Source organism: Antennarius striatus, chromosome 7, assembly GCF_040054535.1.
Source record: "Antennarius striatus isolate MH-2024 chromosome 7, ASM4005453v1, whole genome shotgun sequence".
NCBI classification, from domain to species: Eukaryota; Metazoa; Chordata; class Actinopteri; order Lophiiformes; family Antennariidae; genus Antennarius; species Antennarius striatus.
Genome location: NC_090782.1, coordinates 19,763,309 through 19,784,331, shown reverse-complemented (window position 1 = coordinate 19,784,331; position 21,023 = coordinate 19,763,309). Strand labels below are relative to the sequence as shown.

General features: G+C 42.1%; 2 protein-coding genes across 3 annotated transcripts; one reads left to right on the top strand and one right to left on the bottom strand.

Annotated features, from left to right (window-relative positions):
* Window positions 1-875: 875 nt before the first annotated feature.
* On the top strand, window positions 876-5,626 carry ddx49 (DEAD (Asp-Glu-Ala-Asp) box polypeptide 49). The gene is made up of 13 exons (XM_068319056.1): window positions 876-1,156; window positions 1,598-1,721; window positions 2,276-2,361; window positions 2,580-2,701; window positions 2,927-3,114; window positions 3,590-3,730; window positions 3,903-3,978; window positions 4,126-4,202; window positions 4,318-4,415; window positions 4,508-4,582; window positions 4,759-4,847; window positions 5,077-5,148; window positions 5,459-5,626. The coding sequence occupies exons 1-13, from the start codon at window positions 1,042-1,044 to the stop codon at window positions 5,624-5,626; spliced, it is 1,431 nt and encodes a 476-aa protein (XP_068175157.1). The 5' UTR covers window positions 876-1,041.
* A 188-nt stretch (window positions 5,627-5,814) lies between these two features.
* LOC137598656 (regulator of nonsense transcripts 1-like) lies at window positions 5,815-20,670 on the bottom strand. Of its 2 annotated transcripts, none has more exons than XM_068319054.1 (24): window positions 20,304-20,670; window positions 19,052-19,194; window positions 17,949-18,038; window positions 17,410-17,577; window positions 16,288-16,468; window positions 15,907-16,068; window positions 15,572-15,659; window positions 15,169-15,267; window positions 14,914-15,022; window positions 14,567-14,726; window positions 14,107-14,225; window positions 13,408-13,572; window positions 12,816-12,930; window positions 12,449-12,592; window positions 11,942-12,155; window positions 11,734-11,851; window positions 11,260-11,416; window positions 10,972-11,114; window positions 10,513-10,687; window positions 10,340-10,421; window positions 10,012-10,176; window positions 9,327-9,547; window positions 8,798-8,920; window positions 5,815-8,497 (listed from the first exon to the last, which is right to left on the bottom strand). In XM_068319054.1, exons 1-23 carry the CDS (start codon window positions 20,472-20,474, stop codon window positions 8,801-8,803), a joined length of 3,309 nt encoding a protein of 1,102 aa, XP_068175155.1. In that variant the 5' UTR covers window positions 20,475-20,670; the 3' UTR covers window positions 5,815-8,497; window positions 8,798-8,800. The 2 variants fall into 2 exon arrangements, with proteins under 2 accessions (XP_068175155.1, XP_068175156.1); XM_068319055.1 differs by having other exon boundaries at window positions 15,575-15,659.
* Window positions 20,671-21,023: the final 353 nt, after the last annotated feature.

Sequence of the window (21,023 nt, the reverse complement as noted above, 5' to 3'; positions counted from 1 at the left end):
ACGAGACTGTTTTACTGTGATTCAAAGTTTTTATTGATCTAAATGCTGCCTTGTTGGGGTTTTTTTTATCAACTATCTTCCATGGAGAGAGAAAAAGAGGATTTATTTTTATCTTTGGGGGAAATTATCAATTTTTTTTTCACTCACTATTAACTCTTAATAATTTTAACCCAAACTCTTTTAGCCAACCTATAGTGATTGACAGTTCCTACTGGATTAAAATTACCAGTCCAGAGTAAAAAAAAAAAAAAAAAAGAGAGAGAGAGAGAATTAAGAGAATCTACATGGATCAGATAGAGATCTGAAATGGGATTGATTGGTTTGATTTGGAGAGGTATTATCCATGTATGGAGGTTTGGTGTCACATCTGTGACCCATTACATTGTATGACACTAAAGGATTACAGAGCAAGCAAAGCTGATAAACACACACAAATCCTCTAAGTGAATGTGTGTGCGATCCTTTCATTCATTGCAATATTTATGTCTGATAATACGCTGAAATATCACAATGTCAACCAGGAACTTACCCCGAGCAAGGCAGTGTTGTTGACTGAGTGTGGTTAATGTGAAAAGACCTCAATGTTTAAAAACCGGTGACATTCAAATTTTAGAACTTTTTACATTTGACCAGCAGAGGGCAGCAGCCCCACGTCATTGCGACTGGTCTGCTTCCCCTCACAACGGTAAAATCATGACTCCCTGTAGTCTGCTCCCGATTGGCTTTGCGCATTAGTTTCACCCTTCTACTAACCAATCGCACTCCAGTGAAACAACTAACCAATCAATGGAGGCGTGTTTAACCAATCAGAGCTAAAGAGGGGAGGGTCATAGCAGCGTAAGAAATAAGACGGCCTCCGCGTGACGTCATTTTAACGCGACAAGTGATTAAAGGCACGAGGATGTCTTACGCCACGTTAAAATAGCTTATTTCAGTGATTATTTGGTAAGCGGTAGCTCAGATAATTTCTCTACTGTATCATTAAAGTAGATTTAATTTCAGAAGAAGCTGTTTTATCTTTGAGAACGAAATACACCGGAAATGTCGGACTTCTCGTCCCTTGGTCTCTCAGACTGGCTAGTTAGCCAGTGTAAACAACTAGGAATCAGCAAACCTACTCCCGTCCAGGAAAACTGCATGCCGGCTATACTACAAGGTGAGAAAACTCTCCACCGGGTCACCTGCAGCTGTATCTAACCAGAATTTCTTCTTGTCCATATGTGAATCAGTTGTTCCGGTGCCGCGTAGTTCCGATTATCAGACATGGTAAAGGATGATCGAAGAAAAATACTAGACTGGTAGTTTGAGAATTGGTGATTTCCGTATTGTCAACGATTCAGGGGTCTGCAATCAGGCTCCAGTGTTTTCATGTTTTTTTCAACTGCAAATAAGCTTTAGGTACAGTAGTATAAAAGGCACGAATTGATCCTGTAAAAGTTGCCTAAAAAAACCTTTAAAGTGTGTGTAGTTTCGGATAAACAAATGTGTGGAAGACTTTAGAGAAGCCTGTTGATTAGGAAAGTATTTCTGATTCTGATTACTTGTGATCTCGTCACCGGGCAACAGAATACATGTTTATGTGTGTTTTTCCGTACAGGTAGAGACTGTATGGGATGTGCGAAAACTGGAAGTGGAAAGACTGCAGCCTTTGTGTTGCCAGTGTTACAGAAACTGTCAGAGGACCCATATGGCATCTTTTGCTTGGTGCTCACTCCTACCAGGTTAGTCCTGTGCAGTGTCAGAGAGCAAACTGAAAGAGTCTACAACACTTTTACTTTCAAAGTGTTTATGGAAAGAATCTTCAGAGCACTAATGTTTAGACTTAAGCTTTGGTTGAATGTGACAAAGTAGGAAGTGTTCAGAGTTATATTTCAGGGATCCAAAACATAAATGAGAAATTATATGTCGTCTCTGGAAAATAAAGAACCTGAAATAATGTTTCTGAGATACAGAAAGAGACAGAGAGATATGCTGATGCATCAAAGTTGCAGGAAATGGTGTCACAATATATACCACAGCAAAAAAGATATGCATTAGTGTTTTTTCCAGTGTCATCCAGCCATATAACCCCACAAATTCATGATTTAACTACATGTTTTTAAAAGTGTGGTGATTATTCTGTCTAGCCTTCAAGATTTCAGCACAAAACCATTGCTAATAAAAACTATGATGCAAATGTTATTGATACTTGACAATCGTACATAGCAGTGTGTCAGATATGGTCAAAGCATTCCATACTCACAACTGATGGTGTTGCGTTTCTGATGTCATGCAGGGAGCTAGCCTATCAGATCGCAGAGCAGTTTCGAGTCCTGGGGAAGCCTCTGGGTCTGAGAGATTGCATCATCGTTGGTGGAATGGGTAAATACCTTCATCATCACAGGCAGCTACAGCTACAGGGTTCAGATTAACTGTAGCTGATGTCACTAAAGAGCTGCATGAGATTTAATATCTTCGTCTGGCTGCATGCTCTACATGTTTTCACCACCTTTATTTTATTAAAGCCCTGGTACTTATTATTTTTTCAAACTCAAATCAATCACTGCTGTGTGCCAACAATGTCTGCCTGTTATGAACAGACATGGTGAGCCAGGCGTTGGAGCTGTCCAACAAACCACATGTGGTCGTAGCGACTCCTGGACGACTGGCCGATCACATCCGCAGCTCCAACACCTTTAGCATGAGCAAGATCCAGTTTCTGGTGAGTTGAGGAAGGAGCACAAGCTGAGACTTGGTTTAGGTTGGAACTTCTTTTCTGTGCTTGAACTTTTAATGACTGAAAGCTATGTTATGTCTAAATTTAGATTATTTTTCCTGTTAGCTGAAATTAAATTGACTTTAGACGCTTTACATGTCAGTTTTCTGTACAAGCAGTCTCTTTGTCATTTAATATTTCTAATCCAGTGTGTTTTTGCTAACATGTCAGATATTGGATGAAGCTGACCGGCTGTTGGAGCAGGGTTGCACTGACTTTACCAAAGACCTGGAGACGATCATGGGCATTCTACCTGCTAAACGGCAGACGCTGCTGTTCAGCGCCACTCTCACCGACACGCTACAGGAGCTGAAGAGTATTGCAATGAACAAACCATTCTTTTGGGAGAGCAAGTCAGAGTGAGTAAACTTATGCTGTGCTCAAGCACAGCTCATAATCCCAGTCACTATTGAAAATTCAGGGCCAGATTTACCAAAGCTTTTGTGCTTCATTTCAGTTGCAGTCTGTGACTTAAATCTCTTTTGTTAATCATGAACTAAAAGCGACTGTTTGTCTGTCCTCAAACCTGAGGGGAAACTTATGGCTGTTATGCATCTCTTGCATGAATTTCTCTAAATTTAAAGATAGGGTCAAACCACGACAGCACAAATCAAGTTTTTCTCGGTAGTAACTGCATTTGTGTATTTTAAGACACGGATATTCTTGTTCTCATTAGAGAAGCAAACATAAAGGTCAAATCCTTCTTACACCAAGTTCTTATGAATCTTGGCCCAGGTGCATACATTTTCCAGGCTTTCTTTTCTGCATTCCAACCTCTCTAGAAAAAAAGGACTCACTGGGAACCTTGACATGTGACACTCTCGCCGTTAACAGGACACGAACTGTGGAGGAGTTAGACCAGAGATACATCCTTACCCCAGAGAAAGTGAAGGATGCCTACCTGGTCCATCTAATCCAGGCGTTTACCGATGAGCACGATGACTGGTCCATCATCATCTTCACCAACACGTGCAAGTAAAGACCAGAATTCATGTACTGTTCATTACATTAACTCTGTCCCTGGCTCAAATCCCTGAACCGACCCGACTCCGTCCCCCTTGTCTCTCCTGCATGAATCAAGCCTGTCACACAGTGACTGGGAGTCTGTGTGCATTAAGTATTAAGAGGTTTTTTAATTCTTTCCCAGGAGCTGCCAAATCCTCAGCATGATGCTGCGGGAATTCAACTTTCCAACCATCTGCCTGCACTCCATGATGAAACAGGTGAGATTCATGGAACTCACACTTTGCAGCTCTATAGTATATTGCTGACACCGATCGTGACTGCTTAAATACTTTCAAAGTTAATTTCAGCAAATTTAAGCCGTTGAATGTGGTTCAGAATGAATGACTGCTTTGACTCTTCACCAGAAACAACGATTTGCAAATCTGGCCAAGTTCAAGGCCAGCGTCTACAAAATCCTGATTGCAACAGATGTGGCATCCAGGTAGGGAGATCCGTTGAGCTGCTCTTGAGTCAGCGACGATGATCTTTTACACAATGAGAAGTTTTGCTGACTCTTAACACAGACTGATGTAGACAATCTTCATGCTCATTCACAGGGGTTTGGATATTCCAACTGTCCAAGTCGTCATCAACCACAACACCCCCGGCCTTCCAAAGATCTACATCCACAGAGTTGGACGAACGGCACGAGCAGGTTACCATCGTCTGCCATCAATCAACATTCATCTGAATCATTTATCATCAATGTAAATGCAGCTCAAATGGGTTTTCTTTCTCCCTCTGCAGGCAGGAACGGCGTCTCCATCACACTGGTGACGCAGTACGACATCCACCTGGTCCAAGCCATTGAACAACAGATCCGTAAGTTATTAGATCGTAAAGCCTGAGTTCACCACATGGGGGGAGCCTCTGTGACGGATTATTAAGTGATAAGGTTTAGGTACAAAAACAAACTCCTATAATACCCGGGGAAATCAAGAAGCTTGTGGTGAAAAATTTGTTGTTACCCAGAAAACTAATCCCTTGTGTTTCCACAGAGACAAAGCTGAAGGAATATCCTATTGTGGAAAAAGAAGTTCTGAAGATCCTCACCCAGGTCAACGTGACCAGACGGGAGTGTGAGATTGTAAGCCTGCCTCTTTTGTATTTAGTTTCGCCTTAGTTCAAATTGTAGCCTTCTGTTTTGAGCCATATTTTGATTTGTTCCTTCACTGAAGTTCCTTGAAGCAATTCATCCTTAAATTAATGATGGCATTGGATTCTTTAGTCATGGATTTTTACATTTTGCTCACCAGACAGTTTTACACAGTAAATCATGACCCCTGACGTTCTCACTAAGGAAACTTGTGTTGTAGAAACTGGATGCCACAGATTTTGACGAGAAAAAGGAGATCAACAAGAGGAAACAGCTGATCTTGGAGGGGAAGGCAAGTGTCTTTTTTTAACAGCTTAATATTTTCAGTTAAATTCTTTTGGGAACCCGACGTAGACGATCACTTTTCAGTATATGCTGTTCCTCTTGACTTTTTAAGAATTCAGTACTAATTAGTAAATTGACGGGAAATTAAATAACCATCAGGCCATTTTTCTGAGACTAAAAAAAATCTAAAAAACAAAATATGTACTGAACTTTTATTAAATAAAATACTCTGAAGGCTTCTGATTTGCTGTAATGCTTCCTGTCCTCTGGAGGGTTTGGAACCAGCTGTTGATTTTGTGTTCAAACTGTGATTTTAGGATCCAGACCTCGAGGCCAAGAGGAAGGCCGAGCTGGAGAAGATCAGGAGTAAGAAGAAGGTGTTCAAACAGAAAATCCAGGAGAGCATTCAGAGACAAAAACAAGGACAACAGAGAAAGAACCTGAAGACGAAACAAAAGAAAAACAAGGAGGCGGCTCTGGCGTGATCCATGTGCATACCAGCAGTTTAATTACTGAATTGTATATCTGTAAAGGTTTATTGTGGTTTGTAATAAATTTAAAATTATCATCAATTTCATTCCATAAAACAATTGTTGAAATCCATTGTTGATTCAGGAGAAACCATGTTGAGGTTAAACTTCACTGCAAATAAGACTCGGGTATTTAGATCACATCGGGTGCTCTGGTCCATTTATTTAAGGTATGCCCATTGACAATCATAGTTTTGAATGCAAATATTTGAACTAATCTACAACTGAATCACTTCAAAGATCACTGCACATGTCGCAATTAATTGTGGCTCCTAGGAAGGAAAAAAAACACCAAAGCAATACAACATTACAGCAGATGGTTCTTAAAGCTATAGTTTGTTAGGATTATAGTGAGAGCTTCATATGAAAAACTAATCCACACCATGTCAGTAAAACAAAGTTTGGACTCTATCGTCTAAAGTCAAACATCTACTTGCAACATGCCTGTCACATGACTGCTGAAAAGAGAAGCAGGTGAGTAACAGTGAAGTACATTCTGTGTTCAAACAGCGTCTTTCCTGTAAGAAAAGTACAATCCTTCGGACAGTTTGAAGAGACGATACAAAACTAATGGAGAGGAAATGGTTTCCACCTCGCTCCGGTTGTCACCAAGTTGCAATAAAAAGATTTTAGTACAGCCACACAAAACGGCTAAATGACACCAAACTGAAGGAAATGTGATGCTCAAACTGGATCATTTGACAAAAGCAAAAAGTCTGGCCCAACTCTGGGTTCAGGTTCACACAGTTCTCCAGAAAGGGTTCAGAATCCACGTGATTCTAACGAACATTACTTAGGAATCACGATGTGAGAGAAAAAAAGAAAGAAAAAAAAAGCTTTGCACAAATCAAACATCCACAGAAAGGAAAAAAAAAAATCTGCAAGAGTTCGTTTGTTTTACTCCAGAGAAGGAAGGTGGCTTTTTCATCCGCCCATCCTCCGAGAAACAACCCAGCTGCTAAACTCTCCTCCCCTGTAACAGCCTCGTCACAAATAAGAAAATACACGAGTCCTTTCTGTGGGTTTTTCTGAGCCCTCTGGTGTCGGGTTTCTTTATGCTGGTAGGGAACTACATTCATGTTTGTGCTGCAGCTGTTCGTCTGTAGGTGATTGGTTATAGGCACTGATAAGCTTCTCATTTACCTTCATCTCCTTGCCATCATCACTCCAGCACTGATGGCATTCCCACTGTCAATGGGGTTTTTTTGGTAAAGTATCAAAATATTTTAAAGTACACAATCAAAAAAGATCCGTTTAAGAATCGATTGTTTCATTTTAGGGTTCAATTGAGATTTCGCTTTTTTTCTCGGGCCCATAATTAATATCTTTGTCTGTGCAATACGATCATCAGTCTGGTTCTTTTAATAGAATGGTGAATGAAAAGTCACCGGGTCACATCATCTTCTAATGGGACTGAACAGTCCTAACACCAAGGGTTCCTTTCGTCTTCTACCCCTGGCAATGACCTGAACTTGTTATCCCTGTGTGGAAACACTCGTATCCTTCAGCCACCTTCCTTTTCTACTCCTTACCTGCGGTGCTTTGATTGCCGTGACTGTTTGTAAATCCTTAAATACCATCGTTATTCCTTCGCCCATATTTGGTTTCCTTCAAGACAGGGATTTGTGTTGAGTGTGTGGGCGATCCACAATCCCTCGAGGAATCAATTGGTGCAAAACCTCCAAGCTTTTTTGCCAATCGAGGTGTACAGAGTGTTTTAGAAAAGACATCTGGTCAAGAAACACAGCGGCACATCAACAACCCCTGCTTTCCGAAAAATTGGAATCAAGAAAAGACTTCGCTTGAAACGTCAAATTACATCGAGTTGAATGTTCAATGTTGGTCATGTCTGATAGTTTCAATGACTTTTTTTTTTTTTTTGCTGTTTTGTGCTCTGTGATAAGAACGGTACGTCAGAGAAGAAAAAAACTGTCCCATGATGATCGCGATTGCCTGTGTGATTCGCGCGTCATGCCTCGAAAAAATACAAATCCGCACGCCACTTCGCCACTGAAGTGTGGTCGAAACCATCCCATTACAGACCTTGTGAGGGAACCGGTGGTTCTCAAGGCAAATGAAATGTATTTCAACTCAAGGCTCTTCAATCTCAGACTCCAGCACAAAAAACCTGTGTTTCTGTTTCCTCTCAGAAAGGGTGTATCGACTGCTGCTTCCTTCAACGGCTGCTGAGGTTTTGAGCCCAATGGAAGATGTTCAGTGTTGGCGCTCGTGCCCTCCCATGATAAACCAAAATTTTAGCCAAGAAACACGCCAAGCAGCCGACTTTTAGCGTGGACGTTTTGCGATGCCTGCCCGCTGGACTTTCCGAAATCATGCCCCCCGGGAATTTAAGAGAACAAGTTCTTCAAATTCAAGATGAAAATCTTTACTCCCAATCTGGAAAGCTTTCCTTTCCTGGAGGGTGTTGGGGGGGTATTGGAGGGGGTTGTCTGGAATATTTAGTTGATAGTTGAGTCTCGTTTGGATTCCCATGAGACCGTCGGTCTCCGTTCTGTTTCCCCCAGCAGCTCGACCACGCGTTGCCAGTTTCTCGACTTCCCTCCACGGACAACGGCCTCCGCCTCTCGCTCGACGTCTCGGCGCCTCTAGCCATCTCTCTGCCCCGTTCGCTCGTGCTCTCGTCCTCCATGCTTTTATGTCTCTCGCTGGTCATTGGTTTGGTTTCGCTATCCCGTTGCTTTCACTCGGTGGTGCTTCGGTTGTAGCAGAGGAAAACAGGTATCCGTTTTATGTTTTTATTATTTCCCAGATTAAAAAGCCAATGAACTAAGCTCGACTCAAGCCTAGCTCCCTTCTTCTAGTGACCTGCAAAACACACAAAACACGGGGGATTAACCTTTTGTTCTCATGACCATATCGAAAATAACATTGGTTTCACAAAGAAGGGGAGCACAGACTGCTACCTTGAGGACAAGAGTCAGTCATTTTTTTTCCAACTAAATAGAATTAGAAGCCTGTTAAAGTGCTCTGCTCAAGGCAACAACAAAGATAACAAGAAAACTCAACTAGTGTCGCTGTCCTTTTTCAAAGGACTATAGAAGGCTTAAAAAAAAATCCGTAACTGTATGACTGGTAGCTGCCAACCTCATTGATTTCTCTACTTACACTCTAGTACTGTGACAGTCCAGTTACCCCTCCATGCTGGTATGCACGTTCACCCTGGTAAGTTGAGTCCTGGGACAAAGCCACATCGATCTGGGACTTGAACTCATCGCCCAGATAGCTGTCCTGGAGTACAGGAGAACAGGAACATTTATTAGAGACGTATTTTCAGCCTTTATCAGTGAGTTCTATGGTAGAACACGACTATGTCGACTTTACTTTTGTGGTGTTACTCAATTAAAATTAATAATATTGTGACCAACTAAACAAAGACAGCAAAAATATAACACAGTATCAAAAAATAAATTCAACATAACACAATTTTCTAATGGATGCTGGAAAATAACTATAAAATAAAAAGCAGTCAACATTAGTGTATTTTCTACTTTTAAAAACATAATGTAGTAAATAATTTTATTATAAAAAAAAGAACAGGACATTTCAGATATTCAAACTGAAATTTAGAATTCCAATTATCCCAAACACACAAACTTAATATCTGATCACTCTCACAGCGACGGCGCTGCATTACCTGGGACAGCTCCGGCTGGGACAGGCCTGGCTGGCTCATCTGTGAGGGCTGGCTCATGGAGATGTAGCCCTGGGTCAGCGGCCCCTGGGAGAAGGGCTGGGAAGCCCCGTCCTGACTGGCCAGGCTGTGGGGTCCGTTACCCTGACTGGGCCCCTGGTGTCCCGACCCGCGGATCCTCTGCCGCCCGCCACGCCCCAGTTTACCCTTCATGGCTCCACGACCTCAATGGAAGAAATTAGACTCAACAAATGTAACACGACGCAGACTTCAAAACATAAATTTATTCAGTCTGGCTTTTATGGAGTCATCTATAATTTGATGGTTTAAGTATTTAGCTGCTAAGGAAATAATTTAAAAGTCTGTCATATTTTTAATTGTAGTATCTATTTTTTTTTCATTCCACTTTATTTTTCTTATGCTATCTTTTATATCATTTAGTTGCTTTTGGTCCTAAATGCTGTCCATTATCCATTTAAAGTTAGTTTGTTTCATCAACAGCTTGTGTGGCAATAACATAAATAACATTTGACTGTTTGACTTCTGTTACTCTAAATATAATCTGCCTTCCCAGACCAACAAATTGTTGGATATCCGGAGCAAAAACCGCCTCCAAACTGTGGTCTACCTGACAAAACCGGAACAGAATTGATGATCTTCAGTGAATGTAATAGTTCCATTGCCGTACCTGCAGCTGGGCCGTTGGTCTGACCCTGATAACTGGGTGGGGGCATTGGCGGCATCATCAGATTGAAAGGTATGGGAATATTCATCGCTGCCATCTGACCCGGGCCTTGTCCAATCATCCCAATCGGGTCATGAGTTTGAAAGTACATGTTGGACGGACGTCCAGCTGAAAAACAAAAAGCATAGCACAAACCTTATATCACATTTTGCATGAAGAAAGCAGCATCAGGTGAGTCTAGCTAAACAGTTATTTAGTTAAAAGTATATTTCATGCAAAACACAAGCATAACATCGATTGTTATGCTATAAATACATCTTAAATATAATACCAGTGCTGCTGCGGTCATAGGCGGAGCCAGGGATGAGGGCTTCACGGGCGTCATACATTGCAGTGCTCATAAAACGCCCCCCCTGGAAAAAGCCAGACAATTATTGTTTCGTATGCTTACTTCCCAAATTTAGACCTGCAGCCAACATTCATACAATAGTTTGTTCTACTTACAGGGTTGATTGTATTGACCAGTTTGCGGGGCTTGCTGAACTGCATGAGGCTCTCCCTCAGGTTGTTGAGGGGTCCCTCCACCAGGACCTTCTGCTCCTTGTAGTTGTTCAGCAGGTTGTTCCACAGCGGCTGCTTGGAGAGGGCTTTGGGGTTCCCCACGATGATCACACCATACCTTCATTCACAACGCAGACAAATCAGTTTGGGTCAGATTTTTTTCACGATTACAAGTCATTTCAAGTACTCTGGTATACGTTTTTATGTGTAGACATTACAGAGATCGTGTTAATCCCACCTTTTTAATGGTAGCAAAAATTACAATTAACAGACATGTCTAACTGTAGGATTAGATTAATAGAGTGCTCACACTACAACTAGTTACCCAAAAAGTAAAACTATCCAGCTGTCAAGAATCTGATTTACAACTACTGCGGTGTGTCAGCCATGCAAAGACTTTACTTGGCTCTGGTCAGCGCCACGTTGAGACGACGTGGGTCGTTTAGGAAGCCAATGCCCTGGTGCTCATTGGCACGAACACAAGACAGGATGATGAAGTCCTTCTCCCTGCCCTGGAAGGCATCCACGCTGGCAATTTCCACTTGCTATAAAGGAACAGGACAAGAGGATGATGAGAAGATTGCGGTGTAAAAACAGAGGAACAGATTTTCAACCTGAGATCATTCTTTTAAAACCTAATGTAATGTGATCATTAACCACCACTGAACTTGGAGGGCATCTGTGAGTTACCTGATACAGTTTGGTGTGCAGGGAGCCGCTGAACTGCATGTACTGGACCAGGTAGGACCGCTGGCCCTCATACGGGGTGATGATGCCGATCTGGTCCGGTTTGGCCCCCGCCTTCAGCAGCCTGGTGGTGATCTTCTCTACATTGGCAGCCTCAGTCCTTAAACCATTGGTTGGTCAGTTAAGTACAGCTCTTCTCTTTACTGGTCTATTTATATCTCATGGGAACAATCTAATGGGGGCAAACCATTACCGTGGTGCCTCATCTTCACTACTTCACTTGCTATAAAAGCACTACTTCACTGGTAAAAGCCAATTTATTAACCATTTAGATACACCTTATATCCATTACTGGTGTTTGTTTAAAGGCTGTGGAGCGCACGTCCAACTTTGAGCTAATTCACCTTGGGTATTATCAATTATTTAATGCTTTCAGCTTAAGTGGACAAAGTAAACAGAGAAAAAGCATCATGTTACCTGTTAAGGTATGAGGTTCCAGAACTGGCGATCTCCTCCTGACCCTGGGTCACATAGAAGAACATGGGCTTGTCTGGCTGTGGCCACTGGAAATCAAAACCTTTTTTGATGCGGTCAGCTGAGGAGAACGAAAAGATTTGATTATATTTTCAGTCCTAAGAGTTCTATCCCTCCATTTGACCAGAGAATGAACTGCTGTGACTCAAACCTGCAGTGACTCCATTCTGCAGGGAGCCCTCATAGAAGATGTTGGAAGGGAAGGCACTGAGAGCTGGGTGCATACGGTACTGCACCTGCAAGCGGATTGGTCGGATGCCTAGAACCACTAGGCGCTCAAACAGGGACTGGGACAGCCCGGCTTTGGCTGCCTTCTTACACATCACCACAGGACCCAACTGGCAGTGATCGCCCACCAGAATTAGCTGGAAGGGAGAAGATGAGTCACACATATGACATCAGTTAATGGGTAGGAGTTTCTGATGTTCACATCATTTCACCAACAAGTATGATACGCATCACAATGCTCTAATAAATTTGAACAGTAGCTAATTTCTTACTGACATATTATGATTCATATCCATTGCAGTTTCGGAGCCTTGATTTCAACAGAAAGCATTCAAGCATTCAGTAATAAAATGCATAAAATCAGCTGTAGGGGTGAAGATTTGGATCTGTATCGCGCTGAGCATATGTCCACATATGTCTATATGTCTACCTGCTTGGCTCCCAGCACCACGGGTACCATACACTCGGGCTCGGTGGCCTGGGTGCTCTCATCAATCAGTATGGAGCGGAACTGCATCTTTGCCAGACGTGGATCACCGGCCCCGACGCACGTACAGCAGATAACATCGGCATTCTGAAAAGAGAAGAAGACAATTTTACAAACCTCAAAAGGAGAAGGGACAGCCTGGTTCTCATAAAATGCCTTGTTTTTTGTCTTGGTGCTGCCTGAAATGCTTCAGCCAGACAATTTCTAAGCTGTCAATTTCCACTGCAGTGACAGGAAACCATTTCCTGTGAAAACTCCCAAGTATCAGTCTTGAGCTGTTTTTGTTGAACATGTTGAAGCTCATCCTCACCATAAGCAGCTCTCTCTCAGCAGTGCGTTTCAAAGCCCTGTAGCGTTTCTCATCAGCGGACGACAGCTCGCCCGTCTCATCCTTCAGCTGCTGTAGTTTCTGAAGCTCTGGCATGCTAGTCAGACAAAGACATGAACGGGGAACATGAGACATGATAATCTGTGATCTAGGGCAGAAGTCGAAAGAACCTTTTGCTCAAGTTGGAACTAGAGTCTCTTGAAGGCCTGAAGAGGTTTTAGGTGTGGTAATTAGTAAATGAGCAGGAAAAACAACAATTTGTGTTCCTGTAAAGAATCCATATATCCAGCTGCACAGGAGAACTGCTGTCATAAGCTAACGGGTGTTCCCTTTGGATTTCATTCCTGCTCATTTAGACATTATTCTACACATGTAGCAGGAATTCTATCTCCTTGAGAACAAGTAAGGGAACTTCTGAAATTTGAGGGACAGAAAAGGAAAATTAAAAGAAATGATAAATGATACAACAATTGGACAAGACACTGGTGCTTTGTCAGCGTGTTAAGACATTAATACGTGACCATGAATCAATAATTTCTGCGTAAAGAGACGACCCCCCCCCCATGTCACTGACCTGTCCATGTTGCTTATCTGGTTATGAAGAGCCAGGAAGGACACTGGTGACTCTATGGCCTCTCGGCTCTTGGCACACAGCCTGACGACCTTCAGTCCCGTCTTGTCAATCTTCTCCGTCAACTGATCAACAGCAATGTTGCTGGGAGCACACACTAGCACTGGCCTGCAGTCACACACACACACACACACACAGACACACACACACACAACAAACAATCATGAAATGAACAGCAACGTTCTGCTCCTCACTTTCAAGGCCATCCACAACCTCGCCACTCCGTATCTGTCTGACCTTCTTCATGTCACCACTCCCTCCCGCTCCCTCAGATCCTCCTCCTCCTTACACCTGTCTGTCCCTTCAGCCCGTCTCACTACCATGGGGTGCAGAGCATTCAGCCGCTCTGCTCAACGTCTCTGGAACTCACTACCACCCCAAAATAGAAACACCGATTCACCCCCCCCCCTTTAAAAGCACAACTGAAAACATCTGTTTAAGACTGCTTATTCCAGCTGAAATCTATTGCTCTCTGTATTGATTTAATCTATTTTTACTGTTGATTCTTAAATGGACTTTGTGTAATTCTGTACGGTGTCGTTGAGTGTGAAGAAAGGCACCTTCAAATAAAATGTATATGATATTATTATTTATTATTAACGTAACAGACACTGAGACTGTGTACAGTAACATGCATCGTACCCGTTGCCTTGTCGAGACAGGTGATAGACGATGGTGGCAGAGGTGACGGTCTTCCCGGTGCCAGGGGGGCCCTGGATCAGACTGAGGGGCCTTTGCAGAACTGTTTTCACAGCATACACCTGGAAAAGACACAACAAAGTCACACTAATGCAATGTGATGCAACTCTAAATTTTTATCATTGCAAGAAGTTCTAACTTTATGCAATGACGCTGTTGTGAGATCAACATTCCACATTCAAACCTGAACACATGTTTCAAGTACGTTGACCTATTTAAGAGATACATTATGACAATTCTTCTGTTACTCAAATCTATTAAAAAAAAAACCCCAGCTGCATTATATTAGCACACTGGTGATGAACCAAACTAAACCAAATAACTCCGCTCATTCTCCTGTAGGCAGTTTTAAGACACTAGAAAAGTAATGACAGGAACAATAAAAACCACACTGAGGTCTGACCTGTGAGTGATTGAGATCCGGCAGGCCTTGGGCAGTGAAGCGCTTTGGCAGCTGGCACTTGATGGTGACATCCTCAACCTCATGACCGAGTAATTTATGGTAAATGTAGCCAGACACGGAAGTTTCATCTACAGCAAACGTCTTCAGGGCGCTCTGCATCCTGCAGTGACATTAGGATCATTATGACTCAGATGTATCTTCAGACAAACCAGTCCTTTCCAAAGATAGAATCTCAAACATTTATACGCAATCGACAATGTATGTACTGTGAATATAGAGATACAAGAGTTGTAAAATGGAACGTTACTGTCGCATTAATCATTCAAGGGTTTACAGTTTCACACTACCTGTCAAAAGATGTGGATTTCCAGACAAAATCCACCTGGAAGTTGTGGGGGATTTCCACGGGGGCTCCAACGCTGCTTCGTAATTCAATGGCAATTTCATCACCATAGTCTTTAAACACAAGCTGTCAAGGAAATCCAGCATTAGACATAAGTTCATTCTAATTGGTGATGGAGACCAGAGCCATATTGTTTAATGTCCTCAGCAATTGTGACATCCAAATGGGATTAGTGCCTGGTGTAAAGTGTGAAGGATACTGTCAGGGACTTTGATGACATGACCGATGCCTTTCCAGAGAGGGGCCAGATCTCCCTTGTACCGCAAGCAGATCTCATCACCTTGCATCAGACGCATATCTGGAATTGATAAAATGACACAAGTCAGGCACCATAGTCTGAAGAAAAGGATTTGCAAATAACCTGAGGAGGTGCAAGTTATATTCATGAACCAAAAGAAGGATTACCATGGATGCACACGATGACATATACACACACAAAAAAATATACATATAAAAAAAGAGTTAAAAACAAAACCGAACACACATGCAGCCAAAACACACTGGATGGGGTCAGGTTTTCATGCAATGCTGAGGACTGAATGGGGAAGGGGTTCTATTTGCACCACAGGACCACTGGGAGGAAGTAAGGCTCAGAGAATTACCACCTGAATCCGTCTTGGGCAGTGTGAAATAGGCAATCCGTTTTTTATTCAGCCCCAGGTCCCACCTGACCGTTATATTATCTTGGGTCTGCAAGAAAAAAAAATACATACAGATATCAAAACCAGTCATATGAAGACGATATATCCCCCAGTCGCCTCACAGTAATGTCTCAATAGGGTCTGAATCAAAGCTACAGAAGGCGAGACCATTAAGGCATCCGGTGTTATTGCAGCATAAAAATAAAATGAAATCCATCAATCAATGTACATATGTGACGCGATATAAAATGACTGGGTGTTTTTGCTAATCCCAAGATGCAATGAGGTTCAGGTACCTGGGACTCCTTGAGCTTCTTGTCATAATCAGCCTCCAGTTTGACCAAAGGGCCAAAGATGTTCTGGTACTGGTAGGCGTCTTCATAGCGCAGGAGGACATGCTGGGGCTCCTCGTCCACTCCGGGTTTCTCCAGGTCTTCCAAAGTGGCAGTGGGGTTATCCTGGAAGAAAAAAGTCAAAGACACTGTCAAGAGCAAACACACGACAGATTAAATCACAAATTCCTGTTCTGATTGGTGGCAGATTACTGTATTTTAAACGGTACTAACATTAGTGGATACAAATCCATGTAAACAGCTAACACCTAAAAACCTATGCTTTCTGTTTAAAAAACATTAGTTCAACACGGCTCTGAGCAGGTTCTCCTGGAGAAACAGCACCTTCCAGAGCTCCTCCAACTTGTTGATCTGCTGGGCGGTAATCTGACGAGCCCGAAGCTGCTCCTGCTCCGACGGAATCTTGACCAGCCAGGACAGAAAGCAGCGATCCTGGATCAGGGGTTGCCACTGCGAGCTATCCCAGTTGATATCCTTCAGGCTACTCTGGCTGGCGCAGGGCTGCCTGCATAAAAACACAACGTACAGAAGCAGAAACACTCAAGGATTGTGTCAACTCCTTTTAAATCAGCTGCAAATGAGCATGTCAAGCCATCAATTACTTAAGAGAGAACCTAAAAGTTTAACTGCCAAAACAGATTAGTTTTGAATGAGGAGAACAAAATGCATATCAATTTGTTTTTAGGGCAATTTGTAGGATAAAATATTTAAAAAGACACATTTGCATCTAAAGCGACAGCTTCCTAGCTAACTTTTCTTGCGCTAAGCTGAAACTCCACTTTTTTTTTTTCTTCCCCATTTTATTTATGGTAGAAAAATAATGTTAACAAGAAACTCAACTACAATATGCTCAATCATATTCTAACACACAAAAAGATAGCTACAAAAAAGAACAAAACGCTCCATCAGAACAAATACAAGGAATTGCTGCTCTGGGAAGGATTTGCTGTCTTGTCTCACCGATGGAAACAGTCAACATTTCACGATACTGTCGTATCACAAGCAGTTACAGGTTTCTCCTCCTGACCTCTCGGATCTTTGGTTTCACCAAGGCTGAACAGGTTGTCATGGTGGTATTTTGTGCATCTAACTAGCTTGTCGTACTTACCAGTATAATAACACAGGATACTATAAAAAAGGGTGAAGGAATATTTTGGTCTGTTATAAGCTGACTTAATATGCAAGCATTGAAAGGGTTTTATATCAATATCCTGATACAAAAGATTTATAGCAACTGATCCAAGTCGAAAGCTTAACCTTGAACAATGGAAACCTCATTACAAACCTCCTGTGTCAAAATCTTTTTTAAAAATTCGCTTATTTAACTTTTGGCACAGAGGACCTGGACTGTGCATGTTTGTGTTCCCTCAGGATTCTCCCCACCCCAATATAAGTGAATCGGCACTGAATTAACCATTACAAAGCTGCTGCCCCACCACCACTCACCTGCAGAGAAGAACCACCACAGAATCAGCTTTGGCCGGAATGAAGCCCAAAAGGAAGACGTTCCGACAGCCGCAGTTGTAACACTCGAGCACCGTCTCACCCAGGGGCCCATCTTTATGCAGCGTCACCTCTTTGCATTTGGCTCTAACTAAGTGGTTTACAATGTGACTGGAAATCAAAGGGAAGGAATGAAGCCAGTTAGATAATAGTCAAGAACATTTGATCTCCATTACATTTGTCTTGGTGGAACTGGAGCCAAAATCAGTCAAAAATCAGTCACATGAGTGGACAAAAAATTTCCCCAAGTGAGATAATAAAGTACATTTGTTCATCATCTTCTTCTTCAAAATACTTTGATAGATTACATGACAACACTTATTAACCCACAACACAGACTCAAGTATACACTTCTAAATGAGCTTGTGGGTTTATTGCCTTTTGTATTCCTTGTTAATGTCAGCAAATTGCAAGACATTTATCTCCTAATGTTGGTATGATTTTATTTGAGGTAATAGAGTGAAAATGAATCAACCACTCACCTGCCGGATGTGTTGCCACGTCCATTGCAGAACCATTTCTTGCTGGTATTGCAGTAAACCACACAAGCTGGATCATGGATGCCACAGTAGCTGAATAACAACAATGCACAGAACAGCACTTGAATGACTGCAGTGATGAAACAAATATTACAGTTCCCTTGCTGAGAAACTGATACCACGAGGTATGGAGGAAGGACACAGGTAATCACATCTCAGGGTGTATTTGTATGTGCTAAACAGGAGAGTGAGAGATTGTGGAATCATACACGCCATATACGTATAACCTGAACATCCCTCAAACCTCCTGAAGTCCCTTGCTGACGTGTTTTGTCAAACTGTTTTAATGTTGTTCTTTAAACTTTGTAGGAAAATCTTATTTTCCTATCAGCAATCTTAGATATTGTTTTGAAGCAAGACAGCTAATGACTGGAACCAAATATTCAATCACTATTATGCAATTTTACCTTCTTTTCAAACGACAACTCTCATACTCCTTAACAACATCTATCTTTTCCACAAGTAATCATTTATATTTTTGACATCTTCATATTTTTGTGTATATATGACTGTAGGCTCCTGAGGAAAACATACAAAGCACTGACATAACACTTGCTTTTTTAATCTCAATGGCCTTAATGTGATGTTTACAGCAAATACAGGTGGTCCTCAAGAAACGATATGAACAACTGTGCAGCGCAATATCAGACTACTGTAGTTCCCCTTTCTGCCGCAACCCACCCGAGCAGCGTACCATTAACTCCCCCATAGATCAAGATTTTACGTCAAGTGCACATAACTCAACAAATGTCAGACTAAGCGAACGGTTTGTTCTGATACTGAATTTGTCCTGTTGGTGCATCATCTGCAGCATTTCATCCTTTTATCCACATCTCTGGTGATTATAGACCAAAATTTAATAAATAACGACTTATGAATAATTCAGTTTACAAACAGCCTCTCGGAACTAATTGCGTTCGTAGGCTGAGGACTATTTGTATGTACTGTACTATAATACAGAATTGTCCAATAATGTAGGAAAAAAAAATACATCCTCAATTTTTTACAAGTAGCATCCTGACATAATGCGGCTGCAGTGAGTTTACCTGCACGCGTGCAAAGGCAGGTCTTTTGTATAGTATGCATCTTCTTCATCCTCCTCAAAGTTGAGCTCAGCCAGCAGCTGGCTGGCTTTGGCTACAGAGTCATCAACACCACCGTTGAGAAGCCCTTCGTCTGGACCATTTACCTGCAGCACAAGACAAGATTTACCACTCGGAATGCTAACATCAGCAAGCAGTTAGGGAACACGGTGCAAATACACATGTCAGTTAAATTTTTTCTTAAATTTTAGTGAATTAAGACACTTAAGCCACATAAGTGTGGCTTGTTTTGAGCTATTTGATCCTATTTGCTTTACTACTATACTATGTGCTATTTGAAAGTATCCTATGACAACTAATTACAGTTAAAAGAGGTTATTTCTATCTAAGAACTGTGAAAAATTTGTCAGGAAAATCTTGGTTTCAATCATCTTTTGTATTTTGAGGATGTGGTCATTTTTATTCAGAGAACAACAACAATCTTTACATTTTAACATTGCCAAAAAAATGTCATCAAAATCAAAAGATAAAAGGAAACGAAATCATTTAAACCTGGGTTGCACCTATGCAATTTTCTTTTTTCTTTTCTTTTTTCGACATACATGGATCGTTAATGACTTGGTCATATTATAAATAAATTTTGTAAATAATACAATATGCTTATCGAAAAATATTAGTGACTTCTACGTTCGTGGAATCAGTTTGTGTTCTAACAAAATGAAATCCTAACTATTTCCTGCGATTTGCATACAGATGATCCCATTTTAGCTATGTTGTGTCATGTTGTGTCAGGAAGGCAGCGAGGCTTCTGTTTGGGATGCTAGACGGAACAGTGCCAGTCCATCTTTTGAGTTCTCATGCTTGTGAGACACTTCTAAGTCAAATAAACAACAACTGACTTAAATCCAAGCGTGATTATCGGTTGGATGATTCTGAAGCATCATAAACACAACATTAGCCACATAGTTTTAGCAGCTTTTACAGAATGAATTGTTTTTTTAAGCTCCTGTGTCTTTTTTTAACTTTGATCTTCATGTGAATCTGACATAAAGTTTAGACTGAATAACTATCTTCACATGAGTTCAGTTAGTAGTTTGTTGTTAGCTGTTATCACTGTCAGCTAGCCAGAAGCTAGGTAATGCTACATCCAGTAATAGCGGGCTAGCAGGCAGAACTGGGTGAGCTAGCTAACTTCCGCTAACGTCTGTAAACCGCGTATTGTTGTGACTTCCTTGTAAAATTGAGAGCATCAAACCTGGTTGTCCAACTGGCTCTGGGTATGGCCTTGAGTTTGCGTCTGGCTGGGTAGGGTAAAGTCGGTAAAGTCGTATTCGGAACCCTGTGTGTCCGCTCCGAGTAACTCCGCTTCCTCGGTGTCCAGGAAGGTGAGGGTCTGGGAGCTCGGCCCGTACGCCTCCACACTCATCTCGACTCTCAACTTTCGCTTTGCTTAACGTTTCCGGTGTTCGTCTAAATCCACACAGCGTTTGTTGAACTGATAACTGATATGGAGGCCGACGCTGACGGTATGAATCCAAACCCAAACAAAAATGGAACCGATCAGAACCTTAAACGTTCCAGCAGGTCCACCAGCAACGGTGACGAACTTCCATGCGCCGTTCAACGCGTGACGTTTGCGCTGTACAGAGACAGGCAACGAATGACAGGAGGTCTCACTCTGATGTTATTTCCTGTACAGAACAAAGCGCGGACTGCAGGGAACACATGGAAACAGAGATCGCATCTCAGACAGCTGTTACCCAAATATCCCTTCTTGAAATAGATCATTTGACCATAAAATATTCCTGACAATCATATATTTAATCCATCCATCCATCCATCATCAACCGCTTATCCGGGGCCGGGTCGCGGGGGCAACAGTCTCAGCAGGGATGCTCATACTTTCCTCTCCCCAGACACTTCCTCCAGCTCCTCCGGGGGGAGCCCGACCCGTTCCCAGGCCAGCCGAGAGACA

Excerpts from the sequence above, each read along its gene's own strand:
- ddx49 (XM_068319056.1), top strand. The coding sequence starts at position 1,042 with ATGTCGGACTTCTCGTCCCTTGGTCTCTCAGACTGGCTAGTTAGCCAG. Across the intron at positions 1,157-1,597 it reads CATGCCGGCTATACTACAAG|GTAGAGACTGTATGGGATGT; the intron begins GTGAGAAAACTC and ends TTTTCCGTACAG. Across the intron at positions 4,416-4,507 it reads TGGACGAACGGCACGAGCAG|GCAGGAACGGCGTCTCCATC; the intron begins GTTACCATCGTC and ends CTCCCTCTGCAG.
- LOC137598656 (XM_068319054.1), bottom strand. The coding sequence starts at position 20,474 with ATGAGTGTGGAGGCGTACGGGCCGAGCTCCCAGACCCTCACCTTCCTG. Across the intron at positions 11,115-11,259 it reads TGCACACCAAACTGTATCAG|CAAGTGGAAATTGCCAGCGT; the intron begins GTAACTCACAGA and ends GTTCCTTTATAG. Across the intron at positions 10,688-10,971 it reads GTGGCGCTGACCAGAGCCAA|GTATGGTGTGATCATCGTGG; the intron begins GTAAAGTCTTTG and ends TTGTGAATGAAG.